The sequence below is a fragment of the Triticum urartu genome, chromosome 7, assembly GCF_003073215.2.
Source record: "Triticum urartu cultivar G1812 chromosome 7, Tu2.1, whole genome shotgun sequence".
NCBI lineage: Eukaryota > Viridiplantae > Streptophyta > Magnoliopsida > Poales > Poaceae > Triticum > Triticum urartu.
Genome location: NC_053028.1, coordinates 719,639,437 through 719,658,699, shown reverse-complemented (window position 1 = coordinate 719,658,699; position 19,263 = coordinate 719,639,437). Strand labels below are relative to the sequence as shown.

The window sequence follows — 19,263 nt, the reverse complement described above, 5'->3', positions numbered from 1 at the left end:
TTGAGGCTATTGGCCCTAAGGTAACTGAACAGATGAACGCCATGTTATGTGTGCCGTTTACCGAGGAGGAAGTGTCGAATGCACTATTTCAAATTGGCCCGCTTAAAGCTCCGGGCACGGATGGCTTCCCGGCAAGGTTCTATCAACGGAATTGGGCAGCTCTAAAATCTGAAATCACAGCTGCTGTGTTGGAGTTCTTTGTCTCTGGCTCAAGTTCCTCATCCCAAGGAGCTCAAGGATTTCAGGCCGATCAGCCTCTGCAATGTTATTTACAAGTTGGTGTCTAAATGTTTGGTTAACCGTCTCCGTCCTTGTCTGTCGGAGTTGATTTCTGAGAATCAAAGTGCTTTTATTCCGGGCCGGCTCATCTCGGATAATTCTATTATTGCCTTTGAGTGCATCCATCACATACAATCGTTGAAGAACACCAGTCGGGCGGCCTGCGCGTACAAACTCGATCTCTCAAAGGCGTACGATCGGGTCGACTGGGATTTTTTGGAGAAGGCGCTGAGTAGATGGGGCTTCTTGGAACAGTGGATAGCTTGGATAATGTCTTGTGTCAAATCTGTCCGTTATTCGGTTAAACTGAATGGGAAACTTCTGGAGGTTTTTTCACCATCGCGAGGCCTTCGTCAAGGTGACCCATTGTCTCCGTTTTTGTTTCTCTTTGTCGCTGATGCGTTATCTGCTCTCCTATCTAAATCAGTGAATGAAGGTAGCTTGAACGGGGTGAGCATTTGTCGGGGTGCACCGGAGATTTCTCATCTCCTCTTTGCGGATGACACCTTGCTATTTTTTGAAGCTTCAGGCCAGCAGGCGAATGTTGTTAAAGGTTTGTTGAACACTTATTCCTCGGCGACAGGTCAACTTATAAACCCCGAGAAGTGTTCCATCCTTTTTTCTGACAATTGCGGTGGGTCAGTCGTGGATGAGATCAAGAGTACATTGGAGGTAACGCAGCAGGTGTTTGAACCAAAATACCTTGGACTCCCGGTCCCTGAAGGAAGAGTTCACAAGGGGCAGTTTGAGACACTGCAAGATAGATTGAGGAAAATTCTTATTGATTGGAGTGAACAATATGTTTCAGTTGGAAATAAAGAGATTCTTATCAAGGCCGTGGCTCAGGCGATTCCCACCTATGTAATGAGTGTGTTCAAATTGCCGGCCTCAGTGTGTGATGATCTAACCAAGATGATGCGGCAATATTGGTGGGGTGTGGAAAATGGCAAAAGGAAAATGGCATGGAAGCTGGGAGAGGATGATGTACCAAAGCTAATGGGGGGATGGGATCCGAGACATGAGGGCGTTTAATCAAGCTCTGCTTGCCAAGCAGGCTTGGCGCCTCTTGGATAGCCCAGATAGCCTTTGTGCGAGATTATTGAAGGCCAAATACTACCCTAGGGGAAATTTGCTTGACACTGTTTTCTCGTCTAACAGTTCGGCGGTCTGGAAGGGTATTGTTCATGGACTTGATCTGGTGAAAAAGGGCATTATATGGCGCGTTGGCAACGGCACAATGATAAAAACCTGGAGAGATGCTTGGATTCCTTGTGGTCACAATTTCAGACCGATCACTCCTAAAGGGAATTGTCGGTACAATCGGGTGGCTGATTTTCTGAATGAGCATGGAGCATGGGATGTGGAACGGCTTAGGGAGCATTTTTGGGACATGGATGTCAGGGAGATCGTGAAGATACGCACATCTCCAAGGAACGGGCAGGATTTCATCGCTTGGGCCCTAGAGCGGTCTGGACAGTTCACTGTGTGTAGTGCTTATCATGTAGCAACAGAAGTCCAGCACTCCATGCGGCTCAGCTCGTCAAGTAGTAATTCTTCAGGTCGGAGGCCCATTTGGCAGCGGATTTGGAGCTCTAAAGTGTCCCTAAAGATGAGAATTATGGCCTGGAAGGTTGTCTCCGGAGCTTTAGCTACAAATGAATGCAAGAAGTATCGACACATCTCTACTAGAGATAGCTGTCTGGTGTGCGGCCGAGAAAAGGAGACTAGCTTTCATGCTCTAGTGTCATGTGAGCATGCGCAGAGGATATGGGCTCAGATGAGAACAGTTTGGCGACTGCCGAGCCAAGAGCTCCTTCATGATACTGGGAAGGAGTGGTTCTTAAACGTCCTGGCAAACTGCGATGATCACATGCGGGATTGCACGATCATGTTGATATGGAGGATTTGGTCGCTACGATCGGACCTTACACACGGAAAGGATGCTCCTCTTCGTAACGGCAACGTCGGACTACCTTCAAAGTTATATGAATTCCTTGAACCTGTGTGGTAGATTCTCCACGGATGATATCCTCAAAGGGAAAATGCCAGCGGTCCGGGATGCAAACGTCGAGGTCCCCGCTCCTCCAACACCTCTTCACTGGCCGCGGCCGCCCACGGGATGGGCTGCGCTTTCGGTGGATGGTGCCTTCATGCAAGAGGACGGGTCGGCGGCAGCAGGTATGATACTTCGGAATCATGAGGGTAGTGTGATCTTCGCGGCGTATAGATGCATCTTCAACTGTAACGACGCGCTGGAAGCGGAATTACATGCAATAATGCAGGGTATGGCCTTGGCCCTGCAGCACTCGTCCTTGCCAATTGTGGTTCAGTCAGACTCATCTACGGCACTAGCTGCAATGACCGGGGACAGCTTGTCCAGGTCTGCTTATGGGCATTTGGTACTAGAGATCAAGCGTCATCTTCAGGATCGAGAGTTTGTTCCATCAAAAATAAAGCGTGAGCAAAATAGGGTAGCACATCGGTTGGCATTGTATAGTCGTACGGAGTCTACTACTGCCGTATGGCTGGGGAGGAGCCCACCTTGTATTGAGGAGTTGGTGCCTCTCGATTGTAACCCTATGATTATGGAATAAAACTCTCTTTCTGTCGCAAAAAAAAACTGCTGTTGTGCAGAAACTAAACATCGTTGATGATTCTCGCTACGTACCTTACCCAGGAAGCGTACCAATCATCGTCACATGAAGCCACACAAGGTGAACTCCAGGTCAGTTCTAGATGACCCTATGACTGATGAACCTGTGATCGACTCTGGAGTTGCAGCACGACATCACCACCATCTCCTGGTTCCAGCATTCGCATCAGCACTATGCTGTTCTGATCATCAGGACTATGTGCTTGAGCTTGCAGCACATCCTTGTTCCAGTGTCTCCTTCCCAGCCCGGCCCCTTTCACAACATCAGGCGTAAACTGACCTAGGTAGGCAATATCTCAAAACTAGGCGTAATCAGATTGTAGATATTCAAGAGCTTGTGATCAACGACGAACAAAAGTAGGTTCCTAGTATCGGGCATCACTCCGTACATTGCTCATACCTCTCCCATGAAGGCCCATACCGTCATTAAGGCTCACTCGGTACATTATACCTGAAGAAGCCAGTAGCATTGAGCCTTTTCTGAAGAGAGAAGTGCATATTTCAACCCCCAACTTTTGCCCTAGTCTAATATACAACCCTCAACTTCAAAAGCGTCTAATCTACAACCCCCAACTCTCAAAACCATCTAAGATTCAACCCTGAGACCGGTTTTGACCCTGTTGACCGGTTTTGAACCTGTTGACCGCCCAGTCAGCGTGCCACATCAGCGACACTGTTCACAAATTCATTTTCTGAAACTTCCCCCCCCAAAAAACTGAGAAATTCAATTTCTAGGGGAAAAATCCTGCATGAATAGTAAATTCAAAAAAAAAAAAGTACCATTTTTAGAAGGAAAAATAATTTTTCGTCTCGTGAATAGTAACTCAGGAAAAGTTTGAAAAAAATATAAAAAGTATCAGCACAAATTTTCGAAAATTCCCAGTTTTCACCACATGTGAACAGTACTAGTGGGACAAAAAATTTTCAAAATGTACTGTTCATTGCGGGGGATAACGAAATCCCGAAATTACTGTTCACGTGGCGAAAACGGAATTCTTCAAACTTTTTTCAAAATGATTTTTTTCACCGCATATGCAGTGAATTCGGGAATATTTCATTTTTCGCCACGTGAACAGTACTGTTCGCGTGAGAATTTTCCAGAAAATGAAATTTTCTGATTTTTTGGCAGAAAATGAATTCATGAACAGTGTTATGAACAGTGTCGCTCATGTGACACGCTGACTGGCTGGTCTGGGTTCAAAACCGGTCAACAAGGTCAAAACCGGTCTCAGGGTTGAATCTTAGACGGTTTTGAATCATGACCAAAGTTGTTCAACGAAACCTTTAATCTATGTCCATTAAGTCTAACCTGAACCGCGGGCAAACGCAAGCGGTTTATCTTCCTCTGCATATACTCTCTCCGTCCGGAAATACTTGTCGGAGGAATGGATGTATCTAGACATATCTTAGTTCTAGATACATTCATTTTTATCCATTTCTTCGACAAGTATTTTCGGACGGAGAGAGTACTATCCATCGTGGGTCAATATTTCCCATTGCGTCCACCAGTCATCGAGCTGTCAAGCATCCATCTTCGTCATGCATGTACATTGTTTGTTTGCTCTTTCCGGATTCCACCGCCGCCTCTATGCCTGATGAAGAAAAATAAGAAGTAGAAGGCTTTGAACAATCATGATTGCAACTATGCATTGGAAGATAGCAGAAGGAAGGGCTTCACTATACAGCAGAAACAGGACACCTTTTGCCCGCAGGTTGAAAACTATGCTATGTAGATACGTAGTCCGTTTGGTAAACTTATTATGTTATCAAAACAGACCATCCACATAAGATTGAATATTTCAATCTGATAACACAATAAAAGGCAGGATATTCAGATTTTGTGATGATGGCGGCAGGGTTTCTTTTTCTTGGTCGGCAGCAGCAGCTCTGCAATGGTTTCAGTTCAGTTGAGAGCGTCTCGACAAACACAAAATCCAACCCGCATACATAGCAATGTGTATACAAAGCTGCAGAATATGAAGTGCAGCACTCACAGCGCTCAGACACCGACGGTAAATGCAAGGCAGAACAAACAAACCACTCTGGATCCACACGGCGTTAGGTCGACAAGCTCTTACACCTCCCGTGCCAGGTACTCCTGGCAGATCATTTCAGTCTTTCATCGTAATTGATGCAGATGGGGAAAAAATACTTCAAATGCTAATCCCTGTCAAGGTTAATTTCTTTTAGAGAGGAGACAAAAATCTGTGGTTGGTTTTTATTATACACGTCCACACAAAAAACTTGTTAATTGAGTTGATTTAATACTCTAGTCTCTACTTAAATGCAATATTAATCCTCCCCAGAGGTATTTGCTTATCGATGTACATTTTCTCATTAGAGTTTGAACATTCGATCTTGACTTTTCTCATACAGCAGTAAATCATGCGTAAGGGCCTTTTTGGTCGCATGATTCAACAAACACTGGAACATGAAAAAGCAGAAATACAATATACTATAATGCTCCAAAACATACTATAATCGTTGACATCTCAAATCCTACAGCAAGCGGAAACACAATATACTATAATTGTTGTTCTTTGGTTGCACCACGTAAAAAACACAAAAAATACTATGGAGATTGAGTGGATGTCACTCCAAAGAATTTATCGAGGTTATACCTCTTGCTAAATATCCGGTCGAACTAATATTGTAGGAAAGCACAAAAATTCAGATAATAAAACCTAATGCAATCCTGTAGAACACTGGTCACATCATACAACAACTACAAGCCAATTCTGCCCACAAAAGGCACATAAATTTGTAGCTTATTGGTGAAACAAAACAAACAGCTGCAGCTGCAGCTGCAGGGTCATGAAAAATACATTATACAATGCGGACTGCAGATAAAGCAGCCTCTTCTGCCAAATTGTGCATCTAGTGCGAAGCATCATAAATACAGTCAGATACGCTTCATCTTGTGCACAATATTCTGCTGCATGGCATCGACAGAACTGAAAGAAAGCAACCCGCCAGATCTTGCAGAAAAATAATGCTCCAAACCATACCCAGAAACCAAAGACAATTCCAGCAATCACCGAGTAGTACAGCCACAGTGTTTCGAGTTCATGGTGATGTTCCTCTGCTCCATCCATTGGTGTTGTACTACTCGAATTATTTGTGCATGGTCTTAAGGGGGGACCACAGAGTCCCAGATTATTGTCATAGATTGATGGGTCATCGAGTGTTTGAAGCTGACTGCCTGTAGGTATCTCTCCAGACAGAAGGTTATTGGAGAGATTGAGGTTGCTGAGGGACATCAGGTTTGAAACACTAGGCGGAATATGACCTGATAGTTTGTTCCAGGAGAGGTCAAGGGACTTCTAATAGCTTTAGATTGCCAATATCCTTGGGGATACTACCAGACAGATTATTTCTTGAATATTTAGTAACCGCATGCCTCTGAGACTTGTGAGCTCTGAAGGGATCTCACCAGATAGAGAATTACCAGAGAGATCAATACCAGTCACAAATGCATGCCTTCCCTTGAAGGTGCTCCCGTCCCTTCCAAATTATGTCCATGCTTCCATTGTAAACATAAAAATATCTGTGGGAAGTAAGTGCTATGTCAATTTTTACAACTGGTTGTGTCACAAATGTCTGTCTCATCAGGGAGATGTTGACCAAACTTTCTAGTATGGAACCTACAAAATTGTTTTCAGCAAGATCTAGCAGTTGGAGATGGGGGAGTTGTGATTATGCTGCCAAGGAATACTTCCGTAGAACATATTTGTTCGCAGGCTGAGAATCCTCAACGAAGGATTGCTTTCCCCTATCCACGGAGGAATTACACCAGAAATCTTATTGTCCCGGAGATCCAAAACAACAAGGCTTTTGAACTTCTTCAACACCATTGGAAAGCAACCTGTGAAGTTGTTGCTTGACAAGTGCAGTGACCTTAGTGAAGAGTTGAAGAAAGTTGAGGTTGGAACTTCCCCAGCTAAAGCATTGCCCGACAAATCCAAGAACTGTAAATCTTTCAAGTTCCAGATGCAACCAGGAAGATCTCCAAACAACTCATTGTTTGAAGATAGATCCAAGACTGCAAGTGTTAATCCAAAAGGTAGACCATGATTCTCCCGAGAAGCTGCTATTGTCTGTACTGTTAGCCACCTTGACAACTGGCAACTGCCTGTTGTCATGATTAGGAATGATACCCGTAAACTTGTTCCCGACATGTCGAGAGCAATGAGATTTACCAGCAAGGAGATGGTTTCAGGAAGCTCACCCTCGAGATGTTGGAGTTGACCTCAAGGAATATCAAAGATATTGCATTACCAATATTTGTTGGCACAATTCCAGTAAGGTGATTTTTGGACAAGGACAATGCTTGCAAGTTCCGCATGCTCCCTATCTCCGCCGGGATGCTTCCAGTTAACAAGTTGCTGGATACATCAAAACCCTTGAGCTCCTTGCACTTGCTGATATGCGATGGGATGCTTCCAGTTAACATGTTTCCGGATACATCAAATATCTGGAGCTGCTTGCACTTGCTGATATGCGATGGGATGCTTCCAATTAACAAGTTTCTGGATACCATAAATAACTCGAGCTTGGTACAGTTTGTAAACATCTCTCTCGGGATGGTACCATTTATATTATTTTCAACCAAGTAAAATGTCAACAATGTTTGTATCCTGGCAAAACATGGTGGCACACTTCCATATAACTGATTCTGTCCCAGGGTCATGTACTTAAGACTAGTGAGGTTCCCTAGCTCTGGTGGGAGAGTAGAAACCAGACTAGCGTTTCTGAAGTTGAGCTCCTGTAGGAACTGAAGTTTCCCGAGTGAGGCTCGGATCGACCCACCAAGTGGGTTGTTGCCCACTATAAGATCTCGCAACCCAGATATCATCCCCAGCTCCTCTGGAATTCCTCCCGTGAGATTATTTGCAGAGAGCTGCAGTGCCTTGAGATTTTGGAGCCTTGAGAATGAGCGAGGTATTAAGCCAACAAGATTGTTGCTGCTCAAGTCCAGAAAGGTGGGCGTGAGCAACTTGGATATGTTTGCCGGGATGGCTCCAGCAAGGCTGTTGTTGTTGAGTTTGATCTCGTGAGGTTCAAGAATGCTGCCGAATACAAGTAATCGAGCGTACTTTGAGTTCAGTGTTGGGAAGGCTGAGCTCTGTAACATGCCCGGCAGTGTCACATGAGATGCCAAACCAAGAGCAGGTGGAATTCATAGTCGACCATGAGGACAGCGAGTTGGCGCCAACCAAACTGGACTTCCATCGGAGAAGTGCTTCTGCTTCCAGGTTGGTGGCCTTGGCTGCGCATACTAGCAAGAGAAGTGAGATATGGAAGAGTTCCTTCAGGGGCGCCATTGAAGTGTTGGGTAAGAAAAGTGGCAAGCTGGAGAGCATTTCCTTGGTTTACAAGTAGCTAGAGTTCACAGTATGGGCTGAAAGAGATTGGTGTAGAAAACGCGAATAATATCTTGGTATCTTAATTCTCAACCTCAGAGGAAAGTGAATACTAGTCATAAGGTCATGACTCATGACTGATGACCATGTGTGTGGCTGTGCTGTCCGTTAACACAAGTGCAAGTGTACAGCACCCAAACCAGCCGCACGTCTCTTTAGGAATCAGATAGACAGTCCATGCCTAGAGTTGAAAAGTCTGGACCACATTAATGTTCGCCCATGTGGTAAGATATTTTATTTTTGGAAATGCGGTCCTTAGAGCCCAATTCATTAAAAAAGGTCGAAGAGAGGTGTCCAGTTAATTAACGGAAAACCGGGCGAAAACCGTCAACATGCCCGCAAAAACAAGGCACACAGGGCGACCTGGCAACCTACACAAGAACGCACACACGCCGTCGAAGAGAAAACCACGAACAAGCGTCGAGGCTGGCATGTGGTAAGATATTGTCTGGTTATGCAAATACTTCCTCCATCCGAAATTAGTTGTTGCTTAAACGGATGTATCTAAACTAAAATACGTCTAGATAGATTCGTTTGAGCGACAACTAATTTCAAATGGAGGTAGTAGTTAATTACTCCATCTAGGTCTCTTTTGTATTTTGAGTCAATATTTAATTATAAATTTAACTATGTAACAAATATAGTTTCATTGTAAACTACCTTTAAATACAAATCCAATAAAATACTTTTTGTAACCTTTATAAACTTATCACTAGCACAGGAAACATACGGTACCTACAGGTTACAAGGGGCGAGAGGTGGGGTGCAAATAGACATACATGTGACATACTGAACTACGGTATGGGTGGCATAATGCATGCTAGCGATAGAATCATGATTCGTGAGTTGTATCATGGTTTTCTGATTGTCTTTTTTGTTCTATGGCACATTTTGTAATGAGCAACGAGTAAGCTAATAGTTGAGATATGTAACACTCACACACTGCTTCTATTCATCCATCGGGGTATATTTATACAGTTTACAGGAGAGGAAGCAGAGGAACGTGGGAGAGTACAACGGCCTTAGCCGGCTATCGCTACCATGCAGGAGAGATAACAGAAGTACGTGGGCTGTTGGAGACGCGCACGACGCGGGCTGCATGGCTAGCCACCTGACGAGAGGGACGTGGGCACGTTCCAACACCCTCCCGCAGTCGAAAACGTGGGGTTCGTCGACGTTGAGACTGGACTGGAAGTCGAGGAAGACGCATCGGCAAGCCCTTGGTGAAGATGTCGCGAACTGCGAGCTCGTGGGGTATGGAGGACGCGTATCTCCCCAAGGCAGCACACGCTCGCGCACGAAGTGGAGATCGATCTCAATGTGCTTCGTGCGTTGGTGTTGCACCGGGTTGCTCGACATGTACACGACTTATGTTGTCGCAGTAGACGACCGTGGCACGGGATGGCGGTTGGTGGAGCTCGCCAAGTAGTTGGCGTAGCCACACCGACTCGGCGACGGCGTTGGCGACCGCCCGGTACTCGGCCTCGGCGCTCGAACGAGAAACGGTGCTCTGCCGTTTAGATGACCACGTGAGGAGGTTGGAGCCGAGGAAGACACAATCGCCCGAGGTGGACTTGCACGTGTCGGGGCAGCCGGCCCAGTCGGCGTCGGAGTAAGCCACGAGCTCGGTGTCGGCGTCGCGATGGATCTGAAGGCCAAGGTGAGTCGTGCCATCGAGGTACCGAGGATGCGCTTCACGAGCTGGAAGTGGCAGTCGCGGGCGCATGCATGAACACAACACTGTTGGACGGCGTAGGAGAGAGTCGGGCGCGTCAACGTGATGTACTGCAGAGCCCCGGCCAGCTGCGGTAGAGCGACGGTCGTGGAAGAGTGGCCCGGTGTCGGTGGAGAGTTGGCCAACGTGTCGACCGGAGTGGAGATGGGCTTGCAGTTGAGCATGCCGGCACGGTCGAGGATCTCCAGGGCGTGCTGTTCCTGGGAGAGGAACAAGCCACGCGCAGTGGTGGTGACGTTGATGCCGAGGAAGTGGTGGAGTGCGTCGAGGTCGGTCATGGAGAACTCGCGGTGAAGAGCCTGGATGACGGAGTCGAGCACCGCGCCCGAGCTGGCGGTGAGGATGATGTCGTCGACGTAGAGGAGCAGGTAGGCAAGGTGAGCACCACGCCGAAGGACGAAGAGCGACGAGTCCACCCGCGATGCGACGAAGCCAAGGCTCCGCAGGTACGTCGTGAACCTGGTGAACCACGCCCGAGGCGCCTGCTTGAGACCGTAGAGAGAACGGTTCAGCCGGCACACATGCGAGGGCGAGGTGGCGTCGACGAAGTCGGAAGGCTGGTGGCTATAGACCGTCTCCGCAAGATGGCCATGGAGGAAGGCGTTCTTGACGTCCAACTGATGTATGGGCCACGACTTGCCGGCGGCGAGGCTCAGGACAGTCCGGACGGTGGCTGGTTTGACCACCGGAATGAAGGTCTCGTCGTAGTCGACGCCGGCCTGTTGCGTGAAGCCGCGAAGCACCCACCGCGCCTTGTACCGGGCGAGAGTGCCGTCCGGATGAAACTCGTGCGGAAAATCACTTGGGCGATCAAGGCATGACATTGTTTGCTCTGTCGTTTTTGTCTGTGGTGGCAGAACAGTTTCAAGCGGCATTAGCGGTGCGAGTTACTACACACCGGCACTTTCAGTTTCAACCGGTGAACGCTCACCTGACGGCACTACGTCGCTGTCTCCAGCCGCGGCAAACTTCTTCTTGACATGAGCCTGGCAGGTTCGATGATATTAATGCTATACTTAGCAGTATCGATTCGGTGAATATTTGGCCGGGGTTTTGTTCTGAAGTTGTCTATGTACACCTGCAATTGCAGCTATATTGGCAACCGCACAACAGGGCTGTGGCACGGCCGGATATAGAACATGGGATGGAGAGCAGATGGTGGTCTCTGGCTCCTCGTGCGCGGCGGTGGGCTCTTCCTCAGTAAAGGAACAGGGGTGAGTGCTAGTTCTTATTCGATTCGATCAGTTTAGTTAGCAAAATGGGCAAACACAGCATAATGCAGTTCCTTTAAGCGCTCATTAACATATTCTAACTAGGATCCATTTCCAGATAGTTGAGGACTTCGAGGAAGCGTTGGTGCAAAGCCGGGGGTTTGGGATTCTGGACGTGGGCTACCGCTCAAAGGTAACACTAACTGAAACGAACTGTACTATGTTTACATGATACTACTAAGTAACCTTGAACAACAACTAGCTGATCTGTGGTTCTGTTTTAAAGGATGAGGCATGGGCTGCCGGTGGTAGCGGTGTCCTGCTGAAAAACAACCAAGGGCGGCAAGACCTGGGTGCACGACAGGGCCGCAGATAACATCCCCGGCAACCTATACTCCGTAAAGTAAGCACTCGGATCGCCTGAATTCCGCAGGAGATATCATTATCTTACTTGTTCAGGGTCTGAGTCTGTTTCACGTCTGAAACTCTGCCAACATTTTACAATGGTTGTGATGGATGTTGCAGGTTCATTGGAGACAACCAAGTTTTGTGCTCGGAAATGACGGTGTCTTGCTCCGATATGTTGGCTGAAGCGGCGGAAAAAACCACGGCTATCTGAAACCCTTTTTGTATGTAAGAATGATCCATATATAGACACACACGTGAAAGGCTGCTGATTGTCCCGACGTTCTGTCTTCCGCAAGAGAGTGTAAATCTTATCTGTCTATTACTGTTGTTTGACCGATGATTGTTTCCAGCATTCAAAGGCATACAGTACAGTACGACGTGAGCACATACATTTATGTATGTATCTGATCCTGATATGCGATGGATTTTGTGAGGTGCAAAAGAACTGCATACATCAAGGCTGCCAGTACGTACTTCCCTGCTGCAAAACATGAAAACAGGTTGTGGTCAGGATATATATATCTCCTGTCAACATGTGGCAATATCCAGGTGCTTTCTCCAGGTTGCAGTCGTCGCTTGCAGAGCTACTAAGGCCTGAGTTCTCAGAGAGGACATGACATGGATTGCAGTACTGAAATGTGCTCGTACAGCAATGGCGGCGGGGCTCCATGTGGTCGAGCTCCAAGTGGACCACAAACCACGAGTCCTTCACCCGTTCGTTGAATACTCTGCTCTGCAGACGCACAGACCATTTGTTGAACTGAGCTTATTATGTCTGAAATATTCAGTACCGAGGCAGCACGAGTTCTCTTGATTGTTTTTCTTTTTCATCCTGCTACAGGTGAAAATGTAGGAAGTTCTAATTTTGCTACAGTTTTGCGACGGTAGCATCGAAAAACTGTTGGCATTTCTATTTTCTTCGTACAATAGCGGCTCTGCAATGGCTTCAGTTCATTTCAGTTCAGAGTGACAGCAATATGTATGCAAGGTTACAGAGGATCTGCACCGCAGCATTTCCTAAGATCAACCATGGTTCACAAGACTATGGAGCTTTCTTGCCTGTTCTACTCTGAAACAACGGACTCTGACTTCACGCGCTGTTATGCCGACAACCCTTACACCTCCCCTGCCAATTTGATCGGCTGCTTCCATACACGGGCGGTTCCTGACCATTGCTAACAAGTGGTTCCTGACCATCTTCCATACACTGGCAGATCTCAGGAGCCATGAACAACAAAACTCGCAAGTTGGAGCTGGCGAAGGCCTCCACCTCCACGTACTCTGCCCTGCCATCTATATAAAACTAACGAAACAAAAAAAAAGTGAACAAAACATACATGCTCACAATTTGGTATGGTTGTGTATAATTTTTTTAGTGAATTCTGTTTTCTTTCTCTAATTTGTCACATGATAAGTTCAACTTTTCCCCCCAACAAGTTTCTAACAACTTGTCATGATTTTTCCTTACTGTATAGAACATTTTCCATCAAATTTTAGTTGTGCATGTTTACTCATACAATATCATGGACATTTATCATCCATATGTTTGTGTCTGTATTGTTACATGGCAAATTTATTTTATATAGCATGGAAAATTTATTGAGCATACCATGGAAAATTGTTTTAATGCAGTATGGAAATTTTACATTTACCTATAGGTGGATTAATTTTCATCATGTCACGGAAATTTATCTCAGTTTTTATACTTATCCATTTATACGAAATCTTGAACACGTCAATTTTTCTGTTATATATAGGTAGATTTTAATCATGATCATGGCAACCTTACTTTTCTGTCATTTTTATCCCAATATCGATGTTTATGTATTTCCCCCCTTTTCACGATTGTTTTTGAGATGGAAATTTTATGGGTATGGAAACATTTATGTTTCTCTCTCCTGTTAAATTTATGGTTTTTCTGTCTTTTCTGCACAAAATATTTGATTTTTGCTGACGCTTTGTTTTTCAAAAAAGCAACTGATTGGGCATAGCCCTTTTTCTGGGCTTAGCTTGCCATTGCTCTAGAATCCGCGCGTAGCGAACGTCAGAGAGAAATTAATTTATTCGCTCGGTTGACCCTTCTCGAGGAACGGTTCGTTCACGCAAGTGACCTGTCTGAACACCTGAAAACTTGTGATATCAATTTCGATGTCCAACAAAAACCCGCCTTCAGTATCCTCGAAACTTCTTGCTTCTTCATTTTAATTGCACCTAAGAATGTTTTTCACGCATAAGCGTGGGACGAACCATGTTTGCTATTACTTTAGAACACAAATCATTTGGATTGGGGTGGGAAATTTATCTCAGTTTTTATACTTATCCATTTATACGAAATCTTGAACACGGTCATTTTTCTGTTATATATAGGTAGATTTTAATCATGATCATGGCAACCTTACTTTTCTGTCATTTTTATCCCAATATCGATGTTTATGTATTTCCCCCCTTTTCACGATTGTTTTTGAGATGGAAATTTTATGGGTATGGAAACATTTATGTTTCTCTCTCCTGTTAAATTTATGGTTTTTCTGTCTTTTCTGCACAAAATATTTGATTTTTGCTGACGCTTTGTTTTTCAAAAAAGCAACTGATTGGGCATAGCCCTTTTTCTGGGCTAGCTTGCATTGCTCTAGAATCCGCGCATAGCGAACGTCAGAGGGAAATTAATTTATTCGCTCGGTTGACCCTTCTCGAGGAACGGTTCGTTCACGCAAGTGACCTGTCTGAACACCTGAAAACTTGTGATATCAATTTCGATGTCCAACAAAAACCCGCCTTCAGTATCCTCGAAACTTCTTGCTTCTTCATTTTAATTGCACCTAAGAATGTTTTTCACGCATAAGCGTGGGACGAACCATGTTTGCTATTACTTTAGAACACAAATCATTTGGATTGGGGTGGGGGCCAGCCCCCCCCCCCAAGCCCTTCATGGTCTTTCTCTTTACTTGAGGAGAGGGCATTGACATATAGAATGTGCTAGATTGAACAACCATCAAAATTATTGTAGTTCCTTGATATTTACTCTACTATATTTACTCGTGCCGTTCCTCCCGGCACCGAGGACAAACACAAGAAGAACAAGCATTGTGTGGTAAATCTTCACAAGTTCAGTGATGAGAAAATTGCAGAGAACTCTGACAAGTTCGGCGGCGAGGCGGTTGACTAGGAGGGCGTGCGCGTGGACCTCTCTGCTTCGACCTCGGGCTTGCAACTAATTTTGCTAATTTAAATCTAGAACCAGCACATTAATTAGTACATGTTCCAATCAAACAGAGTTACAGATCAACCAAAACAGAGGCACAACTTGTTGTTTCTTGTACTATGCAATTAATCTGCATCTAATTTCCTTGCTGCATCCACTGCATGCTCAACTTGAAGCTAGGTAGGAAACTCATGCTCAAGTTGAACATGTATTGATACTCATGTGAAGATCAACGAGGGGGTGGTCTGGCGTGCCTCCTTTGTTTATGGGGAGCCCAGGAGAGAAGATAGACCTCAGTTTTGGGAGCTTCTCAGACGTCTTCAACCAATGTGGGATGGACCGTGGCTATGTTGTGGGGACTTCAATGAGGTCTTGGCTTAGGATGAACATTGTGGTCCTCAAGACCGGTCAGAGGCTCAGATAACTGCTTTTAGGGATTGCCTGATGGACTGTAGCTTGACTGATGTGGGCTACTCCGGTCCGAAGTTTACGTGGTGCAACAAACAAGACCCGGATTGTCATGTTAAATGTCGCTTGGATAGGGCTGCGGCCAATGGAGCTTTTACTGGTATGTTCGATGGGTGCGGGGTGGAGAATCTCATTGCCACTTCTTTGGATCACTACCCCATGCTGGTTCTGTTGGGAGGCAGGACCCAACAGGCACGACGATCTCCGGTCCAGCAAGGGTTCCGTTATGAGGAGATGTGGCTACTGGCTGATGATTACAGAGAAACTCTTGAGCGGGTGTGGGTTGAGGACTTGAGGGGAGGGATGGCTGTCCCTTCACTTCAAGTCCACAATGGTCCTAACCTGAAGCATGTTGATGCTCTTTGCGATCCTGGAGCAAGGAGGCCTTCGGCTGTATTCGGAAGCAGATTGGGCGCTTGGAGCGCTGTATTGCTACCATCAGGGCTTCGCCTCCCTCTCCATCCTTGATGGCGGAGGAACGCTCAATTGAGGGTCCGCTGATAACATCCCCGGGAACCTCTACTCCGTAAAGTAAGCACTTGGCTCAACTGAATTCTGCAGTTTTAGTCTATTTATCGTCTGTCTGAAACTATGCCAGCCAAATAACACAATGGATGTTGAAGGTTCATTGGCGACAACCAAGGGTTCGTGCTCGGGAACGACGGCGTCTTGCTCTGATACGTAGGCTGACGCGGCGGGAGTCGCCGCGGCAATCTAAACCCTTTTTGTACGTAATATCCATATATACACGATATGTGTGAAAGGCGGCTGAGTATACATCTTCTGCAAAAGAGTGTACATCTTCTCTGTCGGTGGCTTGACTGATGATTGTTTCCAACATTCAAAGACACTAGTACATGAGCACGTACATTTATGTATGTATCTGATGCTGATATGCCATGAATTTTGTAAAGTGCAAACGACGTGTAGACATTGTGAATTCATTAGATTCTGACAAGTCTAGACAGCAGCAGTCGTCGCTCGCAATGAGCAGCTTGCAGAGCTACTACGGCCTGAGTTCTCAAAGAGGAGACGACATGGATTGCAGTACTGAGATGTCCTTGTACAGCAAGGGAAGCTCCAAGGTATTGGCAGCGAAATGCTCCCAGTTTCTTCTTCTCCCAAAGTTTTTTGCCGAGGCCTATTTCCAGTATGCGTTTGAATATGGACACGAGCAGCCTGGATACCAGCGCGAAGAACACTGGCTCGTTTCTGAACGGGTTGAAAATCCGTAGTGCCGAAATCGCCAAGGCCGCCGAGCTTTGCCGATGCAGAGAATGGCGGGGTCTCCATGTGGTCGAGCTCCAAATGGACCTTCATCCACGAGTCCTTCACCCGTCCATTGCTCGCAGGATGAAAGCTGCTCTCGATTGAGCCTATGTACCGGCCAATAGGACCGCTCTGCTGCTGCAAACTCCATCTGTCATGCCATTCATGTGAGCTGAGTTGAGGGAAATGAGAGAGGAGGCTTGGTTGGACATGATCTTCTGCCACCTCAATCCTTGTTCCTCATAGTGACGGTCACATGACGGGATCACGGAGTCGTCAGACGACATTGCAGTTGCACCCCCCCCCCCTCTTCTCTGTTTTTTCTGATGTGGCATCTGCTGCTAATTCACCATTCATCATGTATAATTGTATATCACAATATATGCGTGTTAGAATATACGTGTTGTAATCTCAACCTCCTTCCCTCTCTTGTATTCATCTCAAACTCCTCTTGTATTATCTTGTACGCCAAGCCAAGGGCTGCGGCTACACATCAATATAAACACCAACGCGGCTCCCTCGATGGAGTAGGAACGCTTGATATCTTTCATGGTAATCAGAGCCACCTCTTCTCATACATCTAGCCACAACATCAAAACCCTAGAAACCACATATCATCGTCTCCATGGATTCCTCCGCTGGCGTCTCCCTCAACCTCGGATCGCCGCCGTCTGAGAAGCTCGCAAGAGGCAATTTTATCCTCTGGAAGACGCAGGTCCCCCAGCCCTGCGAGGCGCGCAGGTGACGGGGCTCCTGGACAACACCGACGCCGCTCCGCCCAAGATGGTGGAAGTCACGAAGGCAGACAAGACCACGGCCCTAGAGCCGAACCCCCTATACGGACCCTGGATCGCCAAAGACCAGCAGGTTCTATCATATCTTCTAAATTCCATGTCTCCAGAAATTCTTGCACAAGTTGTTGGGAAAGATTCCACCTTCGAGCTCTGGATGACGGTGACAAATCTCTTCACCTCACAATCTCAGTCTCGGATTACTAATCTGAGAATCGCCATCACCAATACCAAGAAGGGCTCCATGTCAAGCTCGGCGTATATGGCAAAGATGAAAAGTCTTGGGGATGAACTTGCTGCTGCCGGTCGTCCCGTATCTGATCCGGAGATGGTGGACTATATCCTGGCCGGTTTGGACCGCGACTACGACTCCGTGGTGGCGGCGATTGGCGCTGTCAAAACCACCAGCACAGCCGACGATCTCTTTGCTCAGATCTCTGCCTTTGATCAAAGGATGGAGATGCTAGGCGATTCATCTTCAGGCGGGTTCCACTCATCCGCCAATGCAGTCTACAGAGGCCGTGGCCAATCACGAGGCAGATCTCGCGGGCGCGGAGGAAGATCGCGTGGCCGTGGTGATCGTAGTGATCGTGGTGACCGCGGTGACCGCCAGTCCTCTTTCTCCAATAGAGGCGGCAGATTCAGAGGCCGCCCTCGACACCAACAGCAACAGCAGGTCCGTGATCAATAGCATGACTATCCAGAGTGCCAGATATGCTACAAACATCATCCAGGAGGTGCACGAGCTTGCTGGTGGCGTTATGAAGAAAACGACCAGGAAGAAAAAGAGGCGCATGCAATCTCCTATGGCGTGGACACTAACTGGTACGCCGACAGTGCAGCAACAAACCACATCACAGGTGAACTTGACAAGTTGACGATGCGGGAGAAGTACAATGGAGGCGACCAAATTCGCGCGGCAAGTGGTTCTGGTATGGATATCACACACATTGGCAGTTCAATTGTTAAAAACCCCGTGAAAAATTTACACTTGACCAATGTCTTGCATGTTCCTCAAACATCTAAAAATCTTGTTTCCGTTCATCAATTCACTCTTGACAACAATGTTCTCATTGAATTCTATCCTTTCTTTTTCTTGGTTAAGGATTTGAGAACAAGGAGAGTTATTCTTAGAGGACGGTGCGTGGGAGGACTCTACCCACTCATATCATCATCATCATCTTCTTCATGGTCCAATAAACAAGCAAACATTGTCACCAAGCTATCTACATCAAGGTGGCATAGTCGCTTGGGTCACCCATCTTCAGTCATAGTTAGATATGTCCTTAGCAAAAATAAATTCTCTTATGAGCCTAGTGTTGAGTCAGTTTGTGATCCGTGTCAACAAGCAAAAAGTCATCAGTTACCTTACCCAATTTCTACTAGTGTGTCTACTGCCCCTTTACAACTTATCTTTTCAGATGTATGGGGGCCAGCTCCTACTTCAGTTGGTAGATTTTCCTATTATGTAAGTTTTATTGATGACTATAGTAAATTTACTTGGATTTACCTACTGAAGAAACGATCTGATGTATTCCAAGTTTTCTCAATTTCCAAAATCTTGTTGAACGCAAACTGAACTCTAAAATCATTGCTATGCAAAGTGACTGGGGTGGTGAGTATGAAAAATTAAATTCTTTCTTTCAAAAGCTTGGCGTATCACATCATGTCTCTTGTCCTCATGCTCACCAACAAAACGGATCTGCTGAAAGAAAGCACCGTCAAAGAATTACGGTGAAGCCTGTATTTACAAGAAAGTGAGTGGGAGCACTACAACATTTCTGATAAGTATGTGTGAAATGACATATTGTTGATCGGAAATAA

At 46.2% G+C, this 19,263-nt stretch overlaps 1 protein-coding gene, 1 long non-coding RNA gene and 1 pseudogene across 2 annotated transcripts in view; 2 read left to right on the top strand and 1 right to left on the bottom strand.

The window, feature by feature from the left end:
• The window catches only part of LOC125519659 (protein FAR-RED IMPAIRED RESPONSE 1-like), a 6,528-nt gene extending 3,312 nt beyond the window's left edge, over positions 1-3,216 (top strand). The window contains exons 6-7 of the mRNA XM_048684389.1: positions 2,291-2,678; positions 3,061-3,216. Coding sequence (XP_048540346.1) covers positions 2,291-2,678; positions 3,061-3,216 — 544 coding nt within the window. The remainder of the gene's footprint in view (positions 1-2,290; positions 2,679-3,060) is intronic.
• Positions 3,217-5,704: 2,488 nt separating this feature from the next.
• LOC125523586 lies at positions 5,705-8,293 on the bottom strand (annotated as a pseudogene).
• Positions 8,294-11,176: 2,883 nt separating this feature from the next.
• LOC125518238 lies at positions 11,177-11,630 on the top strand. Its single transcript, XR_007287955.1, has 3 exons — positions 11,177-11,304; positions 11,420-11,494; positions 11,588-11,630. It is a non-coding gene; the product is annotated as an uncharacterized LOC125518238 (long non-coding RNA).
• The last annotated feature ends 7,633 nt before the right edge of the window (positions 11,631-19,263 follow it).